This window comes from Amphiprion ocellaris, chromosome 4 (assembly GCF_022539595.1).
Source record: "Amphiprion ocellaris isolate individual 3 ecotype Okinawa chromosome 4, ASM2253959v1, whole genome shotgun sequence".
Classification (NCBI taxonomy): domain Eukaryota; kingdom Metazoa; phylum Chordata; class Actinopteri; family Pomacentridae; genus Amphiprion; species Amphiprion ocellaris.
The window spans coordinates 4,502,246-4,520,379 of NC_072769.1; the positions used below are offsets into that span (position 1 = coordinate 4,502,246).

Sequence of the window (18,134 nt, forward strand, 5' to 3'; positions counted from 1 at the left end):
ACTGTTTATGATGTAATGATACATCAAGTAAATACTGAGTTCACAGTAGATGTTATGATGCTGATGTTCGTGTGGAAATCAACCATCAAGCATCAAACAAACTTAAATATTAGACAAAGATAACCAAACTAAACACAAAATGCAATTTAAATGATGATTTAATTTTTAAGGGTGAAAAGCTATCCAAACCTTCCTGGCCCTGTGTGAAAAAGCAATTGTCCCTCTTGTTAAATCATGAATTAACTCTGGCTAATCACATTTTTTTGGAAAGTGAGTTCAATTTCACTGACCACACCCAAACCTGACTACCTCCAGACCTGTTCAATCAAGAAATCACTACAATAGAACCCGTCTGACTAAATCAAGTTTCCCAAAAGACCTCAAAAAGCTCCAACAAATGCCACAAGCCAAAGAAATTCAAGAACAACTGGCATCTATCAGTCTGGAAAGGGTTCCAAAACCATTTCTAAAGCTTCAGGACTCCAGAGAACCATGGTGAGAGACATTATCCACAAATGAAGAAAACATGGAACAGTGGAGAACCTTCCCAGGAGTGGACCAAAGACTAAAACTACCCCAAAAGCACAAAGACGACTCATCCAAGAGGTCACAAAGGAACCCAGGAGAACATCTAAAGAACTGCAGGCCTCCCTTGCATCAGTTAAGGTTAGTGTTCATGACTCAACAATAAGGAAGAAATTAGGCAGAAATGGATCCATGGAAGAGTTCCAAGGAGAAAACCACTGACCAGTAAGAACATAATGGAAACAATCATCTGAATGATCCCCAAGACTTTTGGGACACTATTCTATGGACTAGTGAGATGAAAGCTGAACTTTTTGGAAGATGTGTGTCTCTTTACATCAGCATTTCAGAAAAAGACCATCATTCCAACAGTCAAGCATGGTGGTCTTTGTTTTTTCTTTTTACCTCATGGCTAGGGCTGTAACAGGACAAACGAAACCAGATATCAATGCTGTACTAAAAGCAACAAAAGAAAACAATACAAAGGAATTCCACCATGGATCTGAATTCCCAGAAGTCATTTCAGTGTCCTTGTTGGTCTTAATGCCAACTTTGTATTGTCTTCCCCTCATTGTAGTTGCAGCATTGGTCACCTGACCTCTGGGTTTGACCATTAAAACTAACAAAAAGAAATCCTGAGCTGTAGAAAAGCAGTCTTTAGTGATTTATTTGTTGCTGTGTAGAATTGGGGTCGATGGAGCTTTTTGGAGCCAGCCTCCATTGAATGCAGTGCTACTGCAAGTTTTTGACACTTGGCTTTGCTTTTCAGCTACGTCCATCTTTCTTATACTGTCTATGGTGCAAACATAAATACTCCAGAACTTGTCCATGGTGCAGTGAGCAGGAGGAGGGAGTGGAGCTTACAGGAGGCACTTAGGGGGTGAAGGGAGAGAGAAAGCTGTTTGCATCTTGACTGCTCAACATGATATACTAACCCAGAAGTAACAAGATCAGTTGAAGATTGGAGTCATTGAGTTACAGGGATCTGAAAAGTAGCTGTTGGACATCAGGCTTCCTCTCTCCTCACTGGACCTCGAATATCAGTGCTTTTTGTCATTTTTTTTGTTGCAGAAAATAATAATGAAGACACGTTCAGGGACCTAAATGTGCAGTTGCTTGAAGGGCACATCGTAACGTCTGCTTCACCTGGAGTTCCAAAAAAGAAAATACACAAATCAAAGTATCCACATTTTGACACCTACTGTCAGGATGTGGTCTTGTATGACAAACTTCTTCACCTATGAAACCACGAAGTCGGTGGTTGTGAAGAGCTGGACCATCGGCATTATCAACCGTGTTGTTCAACTTCTCATCATCACATACTTCATTGGGTGAGCAAATCTTCTAGATTATACAGTTTCTGCATCTGTCTTGTTGAATGAAACAACTGAAGAAAAGTACATTCATAAGACTCATATTAAATGTAATGGTATGGATATTAGATCATATACACAGTATATACCAAGCAAATAATGTGATGTTTGGTCTAAAATGAATGTTTTTATTACTGTAAAGCATTTCAAGTGTTTAGTACAACAGATAACTATTGAGAAGGATGTATCTATCTTTTTTGTGCAGTTGAAATGTTATTATAGACAGAGTTCTAATGTGTAGTTACATTCTTAGCTTTAGTTATACCTAAATTATTAAATTATGTGCAGCCTCCGCATGTGGTTTCCAAGCATATTTTATGCAGCTTTGGTATCATTTTTCTGTTTCTTTGGATAATAATCCCATATTATCATTCACTGAATTTGACAGACCGAGGTGTATCAATAACTCAAGTCTGAACAGATACTTTCTGGCTGGCTCTAAACTTTTCCTCCACCTGAAACCAGAGGGCTGCTGTACAAAAACTGCTTGACTTTGTCTTGAATGTTTCAAGATAATTGGAAAAATGTGATAGGTGATGGGTGGATTTACCTTTCTTTGCTAGCAACTATTGGCTGAGTCATTGCTTATTATTTTGTGTCTTTAATGTTCTGTGGACTTGTCTTAGAATATTGACGTCCTTTTGCTACCCATCACCACTTCCTGATGTGTATATTACCCAACAAAGTGATGGTTGAGGTGGAATTTGCCAAGCTTTTTTGATTTATATGGTAATGGACTTGTGGCTGATAGGAAACACTGCCACTCACTCAGCTTAAATGTCCAGATCGATGTAAAAGCCTGTCAGATTGCCAAGTTCCCACCATCTGAAACCAGTCACACAGTAAAGTTCCCCTCCATCACTCGTGACAGGTGCTTCTTTATGTAGCATACAACTTCTTGCTTCAGGTTAAAATATGAACAACAGAGCTGATTTTTCCATTTTATGTCCTAGCATTTTATTTCATTCGGTTCATTTATTCAAGTTAAAAGTCTTCAGACCACCTTGGTCTGAAAAGCCAAAAAATTTAAGTTGAACTAATTTGAAACATAGCTAATGTCTCTATGCAAGTTATGGGGAAAAAAGAATACCAGATTCCCCTAAATTCTTCTAAGAGGTTTTACAGTCACAGAGGGATTAGAGACTCAGACGCAGACAGTAACAACACAGCCGATGAGCTGATAATAATAAAAATAATTACAAGAATTGTGCACAATACAAATAGGACACAAAGGAACTGACATCACCAGGCAGGAAGACGAGTGTGCAAAAAAATGCTAGGGAGCTGGGGAACACAGGAAATAGCTGTGAAAGCCAAGAGAGAATGACAGGCTAACTGGCGCTGATCTTTGGGATTAAAACAATTTACAAATTATGATGAATCACAGAAAGCAGGACTAACCAGGATTTGGTAGCACCAAGCCAGGAAAGACTACAACAGATTGGCGAAAACACTTCTCTAGGAACCATGTGAGGAAAACACGCAACAGCTAACACAAGCACAAAATACACACACAGTACGCTCGAAAGCAAAGGTACAAACAATGTCGCTAACAACACTTTTGAAGCTTTTCCACTAGCACCTATTCAGCATGACTCAGCTCGACTCTACTGGGTTTGTGAGGTTTTCCATCAGGACGTAGTACCTGGTACCAGCTACTATTTTAGTTCCTACTGGGCCGGGGTTCCCAGCGAGCTGATTGGAGCCGAGAAAGTGACATCTACAGAGTGCAGGCCACTGATTGGACAGGGAGTGACGACACACCAGAGCGACTCCTTCACCAAAACCAAACCCACCATTTAAAAAAAAAAAACTGGCAGCAGCGACGGTGTGCATCACTCTTCGCGGAACTTGGCAAAATTTGAATATGGCAACCAGACCTGTAACATGGGTGAATGAAGAGGTCGAGACTTTTTTTGAATCTGACAAAAAGCCATAGACCAAGCAGCAGGTACGCCATCGCCTCCATGTCCTCCATTGTTGTGTGACATTTGTGTTGCAAATGATGTTAAGGGACTTCCGGGCCACCGTGCTATGATGACTCCACCCACGATGAGGTGGTACTTAATTGTAATGAAAAACCACCTAAACCGAGTCAAGCTGAGTAGGTGCTGGTGGAAAAGCACCATTAGCTGACAGCCTGAGTGATGAAAAGCAGTGGAGGAGGTGTGGGTTATGGCAGGAATGATCTCATCAACAGGAGGGAACCCATGAGGAGGAAGGTTGCAGGTGGACCTGGTTAGGAGCAGCATGGCAGGAGTCGAGGATTTCCACGAAGGCATCCAGGCAGGGAGTGACGGAGACTGCAGCAGAAGAGAGGGGGAGTTAAACCTAGAGCAGAACAATAAGCTAGAACAGAATAACGGCCTGATTGACTGGAGTTCACCGGTCCGGCATCGAGTGGTGTTCACAGCTCAGTTTATAATGAGAGGATGACGAGTTGCAGGTGCAGGAGTTTACAGATATTTTAAGGTTTTTGTCAGCATTGTCCTATTGTTTTGTATGGGCCTAAACTTCAGTCTTTGCTCGGTGTCACATTTCTTCTTGTCTATATTTTAGGTGGGTATTTCTCTATGAGAAGGCCTATCAGGTGAGAGACACAGCCATCGAATCCTCAGTGATGACCAAGGTCAAAGGTTTTGGGATCTACAACAACAAGGTCATGGATGTTGCCGACTACGTCACTCCAACACAGGTATGGGCAGATGGCAGATGGATGGATCAATGGATAAAAGAATGGACGGATAGATTTTTGACTAAGTGTTTTTCCTCAGGGAGCCTCAGTCTTCTGCATTATCACCAAACTGATTACTACAGAGAACCAAGTCCAAGGATACTGTCCTGAGGTCAGCTACTGCCACTATTGCAGTTCTAGCATTTGTACTGAAATGTATTGTATTTTCCCACTGACTTCACAACAATCATTTTAATTTTAACTAATTAATAGTTTTTATGCAGTTTCAATGCATGTCTATGATTGTGTGTTACCCAGAGTGAGAAGAAGTATGTTTGTACCCATGACAGCAACTGTACGAAGAACCGCAATAGGCCAGGAAGTTATGGTGAGACCTTCCTCATTTCTTCTTGACTGAATGTGTTGGAAGACATTTTATGATCGTTATTATTACATTTATATATATATATTATAATATGCTACACTGCTTCATGATTGCTAACCCTCACATTTACAGTATCCAACAGAAGCGAGCACCTAAAATATCCCTTAAATGTCAAATGATTCAAAGTTGTATCACCTGTAAATAAATACGTTATTTCTAAGTTTAAGAAAAAGTTTTTCCTCTTATGAACACTCAAAAAAAGAATACCAAGACTAAATGACACACAAGTTACAAAACCTGTGATCAAGGAAGCAGAATTGAGTCCAGCTGGGATTTAAAATCAGACCAACTGCTCAAACATTGTGATAAATATGTCCATCTGCATTTCATCAGCATGACTTGACTTTAAAATGAATGGCAATGAATGAGAAGCTAAAAAAAATCTAATTATGAGGCTTTCACAAAGACAGACAGACAACGGGGTGGAAGCAAGATGGTTGATGTTAGTGAGTCCGAACACGTTAGTCTGCAGAGATGACAGCTAGGTTTGAACACCGCTGGCTCCACATGTTGTCCCTGTGTGTTTTAAATATGTGCATTACCTGGAGGACACGCGTGAACACTGAGGGTCATGTGTCCTCCTAGGGCGACGGTCCCCTAATGGTGTGTAAAACATGTTCGGATGTGTGTGTGTTAGTAAAGAGAAAACAGCGTGAGGTGGATGATACAATGTTCACGTCGAGTCGACCTCACAGATTTGTGGCGTGGCAGGAAATGATCGGCAGAGTTGCCTCGGCGAATCCGTCTTCTTCTGGAGAATGGATTTTCTCCACGTCTGCAGCTATGGAGAAACATCTAGGTTGCTGAGCACTTCTCCATATCCAAAAAGTATATTAAACACCTAAACCGTCTTTTCCTTGTAACTGCAGCTTATGTTGGAAGTAGCGTTAACGTTTGTTAAGTTGCTTGCTGTAGGAAGCCAGGAGCTCCTTCAAACAACTCGTCACATGGTCACACAGGGAGGTGGCACAGTCCAGTGGCAGTTACGGTCGCTTACATCATGAATGATCCCCCCATGAATGTTTGGGGGTCCCGTCCAATGAGGGGCCTCTGATTCAAACACTCAGGTGTGACTTTTGGTCCTGGCCGCATTTCTTTGTCTCTTTGCTCCTTATCAGACTTTTACTCCTGCATGTAGACCTCTCTGTTCAGTGAGAGATGGAAAGGACTAACACCAGTTAAATATCTTGCTGGTAATCTTAGAAGTCATTCAGTCACAATTACAGATACAATTATACAATTTTTCAGTGATGTTTTTCAGGGGTATACTTACTTCTCTTTTATACTGTGTTTTTGCTTTTTCTGCTCAGGAATTCTTACAGGGAGATGTGTTCCTTTCAACACCACCATCAAGATGTGTGAGATTAAAGGGTGGTGTCCTGCTGAGATCGACACCATAAAGACGTAAGATGATACTGTGCATGTGATAAAGAACTTTTTACAAGGCTTTGCTTTACCTGTTCTACACTGGCAGTCTAATAAAGAATAGATAGATAGATAGATAGATAGATAGATAGATAGATAGATAGATAGATAGATAGATAGATAGATAGATAGATACTTTATCATATGTGTGGTCATAGCACTCCTTATAACTCATCTAAGTCTGGTGATATCTAGCCTTGTAAAGAGTCTTGGATTTATTTCAAGACATTTGAGAATAATGCCTTTAACCCATTACAGTGGAGGTGAACTGAATTAATAAATGAATGAGAATTATGTTTTTTGGTACAAGTTTGAGCAAGTATATTACAATTGTACTGATTAAAAATCCATTACACCCTAACTAGTACTTTAGTGGGCTTAGTCTAATAAATACTAACACTTAAATTATAAATTTGTATATTCATACATAGTATACTAGCCACCTAATTTTTTATAATTAATAATATATGTAAGTAGTCCCAACAGTGGAATAATACACCTTAGGTTAAAATTTCAGTACAGTGTGAATATAAAAAGTTATATTTCCATATATTTTTATTTGCACTAATACCGTCAGTATATAAAGTACACCATTATGTTGAAAATGGCACACAAGTATAGTAATCATACCTAAATGAAGTGATTTTACCTTTTTCTCTCTGTGTTTGTATGTCTGTCTTTTCTCTTATTCTACACCCTTCTGCTCAGGACGCCAATGATGGAAGTGGAGAATTTCACCATCTTCATTAAGAACAGCATTCGATTTCCATACTTCAACTACACCAAGTACTAAACAATTAGCTCTGACACACATCAGGGATGGGGGAAAAAACGATACCTGTCTACCTGCATGCGAATGGACACAACACAATAAAACACAGTAAAACAATCAAGTAATCTATAGTTTATGAGGTATTAAGGTTGGTAATTGTCTTTCTGTTATGGCACCTTGCATGTTTCTTTTACAGTTTCGTTTTCTTTTAATGTCAGTCTTGTCAGGGCTCTCCACTTAGGGCGATCAACCACAGAACTCCAACCTTCCATTGCCTCCCCACACTTGAGACCACTCTTGCAAGCGTTCTTATAGTGAAGTAGTGGCCGACCAACTTTTCTTGTTCCATCAGACAACTCTCCATATAGTAAAGCTTTGACTAGCCAGTCGCCATCCAACAAAGACGATTTCTGACCAGTTTGATCTCTGCGTCTTCAACATTGGCTTTTTCTAAGACCTCCTCATTTGAGACGAAGTGATCCCATTTGATTCACGCTACAGACAAAAGGTGAAGTTGTTGAATGGTCCTTAACTGATCTACATGTTTTTGGTGAAGGGTCCACATTTCATTGCCAAACAAAAGAAGAGGTTTAACACACTGGTCATAGACTCTTTCCTGCAAGTACCCAACAGAACAAGATGCACTTTGTCTTCGTACATTAATCTCTTCATTCATCTTATGGTCTTTGGAGACATGACTGCCAAGGTACTTGAAGCAATCAAGTCGTGCCAGCTTGACATCGCCTATGACGAAGTCAAGTGCGGTGCCAGTACTCATGGTTTCAGTCTTGGAGGTGCTTATGCAGAGACCTATTCTCGTAGATATTTCGTTATAAGCTATGAGAAGGCATCAGAAGCCTTCTGCACTACTACTGAGAAGAACTATGTCATCTGCATACTGGCTTCTTGTATGTACACATACTGAATTTTTGACTTGTTACACAATGGCTTTTGAGGGGAGCTCACTTTCTTTTCGACTTGCTTTTTGTTTCCTCTTTGTTGTTTTACAGTAATTGGTATCAAAAAGTTAGTTATTTCTAATTATCTATATCAGAGGTGTCCAACTCACTCTAGTTCAGGTTCCAGATTCAGCCCAGTTTGATCTCAAGTGGGCCGGACCAGTTTTTACTATAAGATCAAAACAAAAAAAGTCTGATAAAAAAAAGACAAAAAAACCAACAAAAACAAGAAAAATTATCGCAAAAATTAGACACAAAATGTCCAAAAAACGAGAAAATGACACAAAATAAAACAAAAAGAAAAAAAAATTCGACTAACAAAAAATGGATAAACGACAAAAACGTGCCAAAAAAACACAAAGTGGCACGCAAAACAACAAAATGACAAAAACATGACACGAATTACAAAAGTCAGACAAAAAAACAACAAAAACAAGACAAAATATTACAAAAATGAGACACAAAATGACAAAAACAAGACACAAAATGACCAAAAATTTGACGAGTGATACGAAACAAAAAAAATTTGACAAATAAGTTACAAAATGACAAAAAAATGGACAAATGATAAAAATGAGACAAAAAACACAAAACAACAAAAACAGCACACAAAACAAGAAATAAAACAAAACGCAAAATGACAAAAATAAGGCAAAAACCACAAGCGAGATGGAAAGAAAACACAAAACGACAAAAGCAAGAGACCAAAGTCAGACAAAAAAGAACAAAAATGAGACAAAATATACAAGAAATGAGACACAAAACGATAAAAGAACAATGAACAATCTAGTATTTTACTTTCTGATCAAAACAACTTGTCATGGTCTAGAAATGATTTTAAATTTAGAATTTCACTAATTTATAATCTGCAGTTAATGTCTTCTCTGGAATTTTTACACTTTGAGGGCTGGATTGGACGCTCTGGAGAGCCATCTTTGGCCCACGGGCCGCATGTTGGACACCCCTGGTCTAGGTAGAGTGAGTGACGTTTATTAATTGTAATGTCCAGAACACCAGTCTGACATACAGGAATATCACCAGTTAACCTTGAATACCACCAGGAACTCTGTCAAAGTTTGATTTTAAAAAATTAAACGCTCTCATTGAGTCATTAGAGAAACATTTGAATGGTCGTACCAGAAAAAAAAAAACAAAAACATTTAACTATTTAGTCTTCACCAATTCACCAATGGTGGAGGCACAAAAGAAAATCGATTATCAAGTTAAAAAACGAATGGTTTCCATAATGATTTCTGACATGTTGACATCTATGTGTGCAGAGGGAACTTCCTTCCTAATATCACTGCTGACTACATCAAAAAGTGTAGCTTTGACATGGACAACAACATCTACTGCCCCATCTTCAGAGTGGGAGACGTTGTCCGCTACGCCCAGCAGAACTTCACCAAACTGGCTCACCAGGTAGAGATGAGTGATGCTTTAATGGTTTACAGCTTATGATCCACCCTGTACTTTTGTTGTATGAATCAGGTAAAATACTCACTGGTTGCAGCTGAACTTTCAAATGTTGGGACAATGAAACACTATAAGGAACAAAATCTGGAGAAGGGGTAAAGGAGTCATACCAACACCATTTACATACATTTAGTCCATGGGCCCGGACCCAACATTTCCAGTATCGGTACCACTCAAGGTGACCAATTCTTTTTGGTATTTTTAACCAGCTATATGTCTCTAGTTTGCATTTTGATACGATAGCTGTTGCAGACTCACAGCTTAATAAATGTCATCACTGGTTTAATGGACATAATGAAAGGGTCTGAACCAAAAGTCCTGTCAATGCGAAAGGACGGAATTCGGTACAATTTTTCCTCATTATGAAAAAATAAGAAACGCCACATGCTACACATCATCATCTGTTAATAACTTTACAGCACAGAACAAGACTGTAACAAACCTGAGACTGAGAAAGATTTCGTTGCTATGGCAACTAGATTGTCTGTGACAAAAACAAGAAACAGAATGACAAAGCAAGACACAAAACGACAAAAACAAGACACAAAACAACAAAAACAAGACACAAAACGACAAAGTAAGACACAAAACAACAAAAACAAGATGCAAAAAGACAAAAGCAAGACACTAAGTGACAAAACAAGAAACAAAACGACAAAAAAAGACAAAAAATGATAAAAACAAGACACAAAACAACAAAAACAAGACACGAAACGACAAAGCAAGACACAAAATGACAAAAATAAGACCCAAAAAGACAAAGGCAGACACTAAGTGACAAAGCAAGACACAAAATGACAAAAACGAGACACAAAATGACAAAAACAAGACACAAAACGACAAAAACAAGACACAAAATGACAAAAATGAGACACAAAGTGACAAAAACAAGACACAAATCAACAAAAACAAGACACAAAATGACAAAGCATGAACGACAAAAACAAAAAACAAAAAGACAAAAACAAGACACTAAATGACAAAGTGTGACACAAAACAACAAAACCGAGACACAAAATGACAAAAGCAAGACGTAAAAAGACAAAAACAAGACACAAAATGACAAAAACGAGACACAAAACAAAACAAGACACAAAATGGAAAAAAGACACAAAATGACAAAAACAAGACACAAAATGACAAAGCATGACGCAAAACGACAAAAACGAAATATAAAAAGACAAAAGCAAGACACTAAATGACAAAAGCAAGACACAAAATGACAAAAACAAAACACAAAATGACAAAAAAGACACAAAACAACAAAACCAAGACAAAAAATGACAAAAACAAGACACAAAATGACAAAAACAAGACACAAAATGACAAAATCAAGACACAAAACAACAAAACCAAGACACAAAATGACAAAATCAGGACACAAAATGACAAAATCAAGACACAAAATGACAAAATGAGACACAAAGACAAAAACAAGACACAAAACAACAAAAATGAGACACAGAAATGAGACACAAAACGACAGAAATGAGACACAAAATGACAAACTAAGACACAAAACGACAAAAACGAGACACAAAATAACAAAAAAGACTCAAAATGACAAAAAACAAATAAGCATGAAAAGAAAGTACAAACAAGAAATGCATTCATTTGGGTCTGATGTTTAATTTTTAGAATATATTAGCTGTTCTCACACAGTTTTATTTGATTATTGACTCATATTAGATGTGATCTCTGCAGATGGTGAGATTTAAATGAACTGCACAATAACGCGGTTATGGTGAATGTGACTGTTTCACTAATAAGTGATAAAGCTGCCAGTGTAGAAAGGCTCTCACATCCTGATGTACTTATATTAACCCAATGTACATTTTAGTACCACTTAGGTTTGGTCTCCTGACGTGGTTCCAATATCTGGTGTGGCCCATGGACTAATTTAAGTATCACTTGGAACTGATCCATGTTCTATACACTGGACCTTGCAGCAGTCTGTATTATAAGCCCTTTTCTCCATTAGGTGGAAGCATACTGTATCTTTAGCAATTAGAAAGAATATGTGAGATAAACACTAGTACATTCTAGTCACTTTCTCTCTGACTGATTTCAATTTGTAAATTGGGATTACAGTTAATGTAAAACAGAGGATAAAGATGTCATTTTAGCATCTTTTGCGTCAGTTTTATGTCTTTTTCCGTCATTCTAGTATCATTTTGTGTCATTTTTTGCAAGTTTTTGCATCTTTTTTGTGTCTTTTTATGTCATTTTCAACAGTTTTCTGTCCTTTTTGCAACATTATGTATCATGTTTGTGTCATTTTTGCAATCTTTTGGGTCATTTAACATAAATTTATGTAAATATTAGCATTTTTCTGTACTTTTTGCAATGTTTTGTGCCATTTTAGTGTTATTTTTGCAACCTTTTGGGTATTTTTGTGTTATTTTTGGATCTTTTTAGCATGATTTTGTGTAAATATCATTTTTCTCTCATTTTTGCAGCATTTTGCGTTGTTTTTGTCATTTTAGCATCTTTCGTGTCAGTTTTATGTCTTTCTATGTCATTCTAATATCATTTTGTGTCATTTTTGCAAATTTTGCATTGTTTTTGTGTCTTTTTAGCAGCATTCATGTCAGTTTCTCAGTCTAGCATCATTTTGCTTAAGTTTTGCAAATTTTGTGTAATTTTAGCATCTTTTGTGTCAATTTTATGTCTTTTTATGCCATTCTGCTATCATTTTATGTCATTTTTGCAAGTTTTTACATCTGTTTTGTGTCTTTTTATGTCATTTGCAACATTCCTTTTTATGTGTCATTTTTGTGTCATTTTGTGTGGTGGAAAAACACCATAAGTTTTAGTGTAATTTTTGCAGCTTTTTGAGTGTTTTTGTGTTATTTCTGAGTCATTTTAGCATCATTTATATGAATATCAGCATTTTCTGTAGTTTTTGCAACTTTTTTGTCATTTTTGTGTCATTTTAGCATCTTTTGCGTCAGTTTTCACTTTAGCCCAGATACAGAAATTCAAGAACCTTACATTTTTTCGTGATTGTGTCAGGGAGGGGTGATTGGAATAAAGATTGGCTGGATGTGTGATCTGGACAAGGCGGATGACCAGTGCAACCCCTCTTACTCGTTCACCCGACTGGATGCCATGTCACAGAAGAACATTGTCTCTCCGGGCTACAATTTCAGGTACTTTAATATGATTCAATTATTAGTTAATGAGAGCATTACCTACAATTCCCAAGGTTTATTTCAGCAAGAAACAGTGAAATACTGAGTTCACAACAAAAGAAAACTCAGACACTGTCTTACTATCTTCGATTAAAGTGGTAAGTTTCTTCAGCCTTCAGTCTCTGGTGTTTAGTGTGTCTTTTGACCCTGTCGGTATTGTTTATTTTATTACATCAAAAATGTGCTTCTTCATTGCACGCTATAAGTTTAAAAGTACATCCTTCAATATAAACAGTATAATGCTTCTGTCTGTATAGGTTTGCCAAATACTTTAAGATGGAAAATGGAACCGATTATCGCACTCTGGTCAAAGCCTACGCTATTAGGTTTGACGTTTTGGTCAATGGAAACGTGAGTATATATATATAGATATATTTGTGTTTGTGTCAAAGTTTGGGTATTGGCTCCTAATTTCCACAAAACACAATAAACTTTTGTCGCAATTTACTAAAACATATTTCATAGCATCAGTTGTATAAAGGCGCTTTTCCACCAGTACCTGCTCGACTCGACTCGGTTTAGGTCATTTTCAATTACAATTGAGTACCACCTCATCATGGGTGGAGTTACCCCGGCCCAGTAGGAACTAAAATAGTAGCTGGTACCAGGTACTACGTCCTGATGGAAAACCTCACAAACCCAGTAGAGTTAAGCCGAGTCGGTCCTGGTGGAAAAACACCATAAGTTTTAGTTTGGGTTTGTTTTCAAATCAAAGTGAGAAATATTTTTTTTGTATTTATATAGACTGAATTGTGAATTGTGTTCTCCATTTGTAGGCTGGAAGGTTTGACATGATCCCTACGCTCATTAACATGGTGGCAGCCTTCACATCAGTGGGAGTAGTGAGTTTTACTTTTATACTTGACAAAACCAAGGAAAAAGGTTCTGTATGGACTAGGATTTTTTTTTTTTATTCCTTGATTGATCAGAAAATGCTCCTTTTTATGTGAAATTTTAAAATGTATTAATTTATTAAAGGTATTTGACCTTTGTTGTATGCAAAAAAGTAAAAATGTACTCATTTTGCTGGAAGATGCACAGAAGAATTTGCTTTTACAAGGTTTTATTGTTATTATTCGACCATGCAGGGTACAGTGCTGTGTGACATCATACTGCTGAACTTCCTGAAAGGCGCAGAGCAATACAAGGCCAAGAAGTTTGAAGAGGTAAAACACCTGGTTCTTGTGGTCCTTGATCATCAGATAGATCGATAGATGTACCGTTAAAATAATATTATTGGTCAGAATGTTGGCAACAAGGGAGGTTAAAGCATTATTGCCCAAAAACACAAAGTAAGAACATAAAACATACAACAGTCAATATATATCTGTGGGACTTTTTATATCATAGTTGACATTTTAGTGATATCCAGTCATTTTTTATTAATAAGTGATTGTTTCCATAATAAATAATGATGGAATTTGTAAAGACATGATCAGAATGAACATAAAAACTTTTTTTTTACTTTTCTTAAAAATGGATGCAAGATATATCCCATAGACTTTAAAAGTCCCTCAGTTATAGATTGACAATTTTCAAGTCATTTTGGACAAGTTTTAAATCATTTTTGACAAGTTTCGAGTCATTTTGGACAAGTTTCAAGTCACTGTGAACAATTTTCAAATAACTTTGGACAATTTTTGAGTAATTTTGGACAAAGTTTGAGTCATTTTGGACAAAGTTTGAGTCATTTTGGAGCAGTTTTAAGTCATTTTGGACAAGTTTCAAGTCATTTTGGACAATTTACTTGTCACTTTCAACAAATTTTCAATCAGCTTAGATCGTTTATCATCATTTTGGATCATTTTTGTGTCTTTGGGATAATGTTCGAATCATTTAGGACAATTTTTATGTCATTCTGGACTAATTTTCTGTAATTATGGATAATTTTCGAGTCGTTCTGGACGGGTCAGTATATAATTGTAGGACTTTTTGTATCATAGTTGACAATTTTCATAAATAATCATGAAATTTGTAAAGACGTGATCATAATGAACATAAAAACATTATTTTTTTTTACCTTTAATAAAAATGTTTGCAAGATATATCCCATGGACTTCAAAAGTCCCTCAGTTATAGATTGACCCAGAAGCTTTCAGCAGAACGATATAAAAACAATCTAAAAAAGGTCAGCATTTAGCAGGTAGGCTGAGGTTTCTGAAGAAGCTGATCTATAGTCAGCTATACTTCACTTTTGTCTTTGTGTTCAAAGGCTTTAACTTGTAAAATACCAAATTCAGAAGCAAAATATCTCTTTTTTGCCTCATTTGCTGCAGGTGTCGGACAGCCCAATGGAACTACAGAGCAACGGGTTGTATCGCTCCCAGTTGTCACTCAGACAAACCATGATGAGGTCCAGCGACTCAGGGGCGTTTTCTATTGAACACTACAGCTGAATGAACATGTTTTTATTGATTTAACTGAATAATAGTTCTCCTTACATACTACACTGTACAATACAGTAACTCTGTGATTATGTTAATACCAAAAAGCATTTGAAGAACCTTGAACTGTTGCTACGTAGTGCTAATCTAACACAAAACAACTCCAGACGAGAACAAATACTTAACAAAAGAAGACAAAACCATGGTTGTCTTTGCATGGCAACATATCTGTAGCCCATGTTACACTGAAGCAGCAATAAACCAGACAGCTGGCATGAATTGGTCCACATCAGGAGTGTCCAAGTCATTCTAGTTCAGGTTCCACATTCAGCCCAATTTGATCTCCAGTGGACCAGTTTTTACTATATGATCAACATGACAAAAGATAAAAAAAGACAAAAAAACAACTAAAGCAAGACAAAATAGTGTGAAAATGAAACACAAAACGACAAAAAATTAGACAAACAACACAAAATTAAACAACAAAGAGAAAAAAATTGACAAAAAAGTCAATTTTTTTGTCGACAAATTTGCACAATTTTTTGTGCATCGACAAAAAGTGGACAAACGACAAAAACAAGACAAAAAACAAACACAAAATGGCACGCAAAACAACAAATAAAGCAAAATGACAAAAGCAAGCGATGAACGACAAAAAACAAGAAAAACAAGACAAAATATTACAAAAATGAGACACAAAATGACAAAAAATTTGACAAAACATGAAACAAAATAAAAAAAGACAAAAAATTTGAAAAAAATTTAAATGGTAAACAATGGACAAACATCAAAAATGAGACAAAAAACACAAAACGACACGCAGAACAATGAATAAAGCAAAACACGAAATGACACAAATGAGACAAAACCACAAGCGAGACAAAAAGGAAACACAAAACAACAAAAACATGAGACAAATGACAAAAGTCAGACAAAAAACAACTAAAGCAAGACAAAATATTACAAAAATGAGACACATAATGACAAAGAAATTGACAAATGACACGAAACACAACAAAAAAAGACAAAAAATTCAACAAAACAGTTACAAAGAGACAAAAAAATGGACATACAACAACCCCCCCCCCCCAAAAGAAAATACGGTATGCAAAACAATGAATCAAGCAAAACACAAAATGACAATAATAAGACAAAAACCACAAGCAAGAAAAAAACGAAACACAAAACGACAAAAACGAGAAACAACACGACAAAAACATGAAACAAAAGTCAGACAAAAAAACAACAAAAAACAACAAAAACAAGATAAAATATTACAAAAATAAGACTCAAAATGACAAAAGAACAATGAACAATCTAGTATTTTACTTTCTGATCCAAACAACTTGTCATGGTCTAGAAATGATTTTAAATTTATAGTTTTACTAATTTACAATCTGCAGTTAATGTCTTCTGTGGAATTTTTACACTTTGAGGGCCGGATTGGACCCTCTGGAGGGCCACTTTTGGCCCACGGGCCTCATGTTGGACACTCCTGGTTCACATGGCCGTCTTCAGTAGCTCTTTTGTATCTTCTGTTCTGATGCATTTACTCTGCGTAGTCGAGATGGATTTTGGTTTGATTTGATAAAAGCATGACCCACAGAAGTATCCTAACTCTGAATTTTCTACAATGGAATCATTAAAGCTTTTGTTTTTGTAATAAAAACACAGTCATGCATTTTGGTTCTTTCCTAAATTTATTAAAGGTTGTCTGGAAATATGTTAAAATCTGCTGGATCAAAAATAAAGCTTCTGGTTGTATCTTTTAATCAACACAGAAAAAAAGAGAATGTACAAAACATGATGGATTTCCATATGGACATATACAAGTATGACATGATGACTAAATACATATGTGACGTGATGAATTTAAATATGTATATGTACACATATGACAATAAATGTCCATGTGGATATGTGCATTTCTGTTGTCTGTCAAAAATGTTGTTGAGGGAAAAGCTCTTTGTTAACAACGTTATTGCACATAAAAATACTGTGTTGTATACATTTTTTGTGAAGTTATATGGGAGCAAAAAGTGTTTGACGACATTTCAGAGAATGTTTAAAAGGAGATGTAGAGAGAAAAATGGTGTTAAAAGATGGTGTACCACTAGAAGAGCAATAAGGAAAATAAACACAGTGAAGTGATGCTGTTGAAAACTGGAACAACTGTGTTAAGTGATGTTGACCAGGAAGAACTACAGGATTAAAAACAATGTTAAAAATGTAGCATGATTGGAAAAGCTATAGGATGAAAAAATAAAAAATAAATGTGTCAAGAGATGTAGTTATACTCGGATAGCTACTGGATAAATGTCCATCCATCCATCCATCCATCCATCCATCCATCCATCCATCCATCAATTTTTTATTTATTACTAATTTTTTATTCATAAAAAATGACTGAATTTCACTAAAATGTCAACTAAATAACCGTCTGAATTTAATACCAACCACCTTCTAATTAGCTAAACAATCATAAAATGAGCTGATTCAGAAATAGTTTGGATTGTGTTCTTTTTATTAAGTTCAGATGATCATGACAGATGTTTCTTTTTTGGTAATATAACAGATTTTACATGGAAAATAACAGAGTAAATCTCTTTCCACTAAGTTCCCCATTCCAAAAACACCTCTCCAGGAAGTGTGTTGATTCCAGATCACATGACCTGCTCCGCATGATGTCATTTCCTCCTGAAGAAAAGACCGGCCAGACTCCAAGGCTTTCTGAGTTATTTAATATAAAATAGTCAACAGGTTTACTGCAATATCTGTAGAAATAACTTTACATTTAACTCAGTTGTATCTATAATATTTAGAAGAATCTTTCTCTAAAATGCCATGTGGTGTTTGGTTATAGGCGGCCATGTTGGTTTTAGGCCTGAAAACAGCAAAAATGCCGAC

The 18,134-nt window shown here is 36.4% G+C and overlaps 1 protein-coding gene across 1 annotated transcript; it reads left to right on the forward strand.

Moving 5' to 3' along the window:
- Positions 1–1,380: 1,380 nt before the first annotated feature.
- On the forward strand, positions 1,381–17,152 carry p2rx3b (purinergic receptor P2X, ligand-gated ion channel, 3b). The gene is made up of 12 exons (XM_023273560.3): positions 1,381–1,856; positions 4,458–4,593; positions 4,673–4,744; positions 4,891–4,960; positions 6,328–6,421; positions 7,151–7,228; positions 9,454–9,595; positions 12,665–12,801; positions 13,101–13,194; positions 13,620–13,685; positions 13,932–14,009; positions 15,120–17,152. The coding sequence occupies exons 1-12, from the start codon at positions 1,735–1,737 to the stop codon at positions 15,237–15,239; spliced, it is 1,209 nt and encodes a 402-aa protein (XP_023129328.1). The 5' UTR covers positions 1,381–1,734; the 3' UTR covers positions 15,240–17,152.
- Positions 17,153–18,134: the final 982 nt, after the last annotated feature.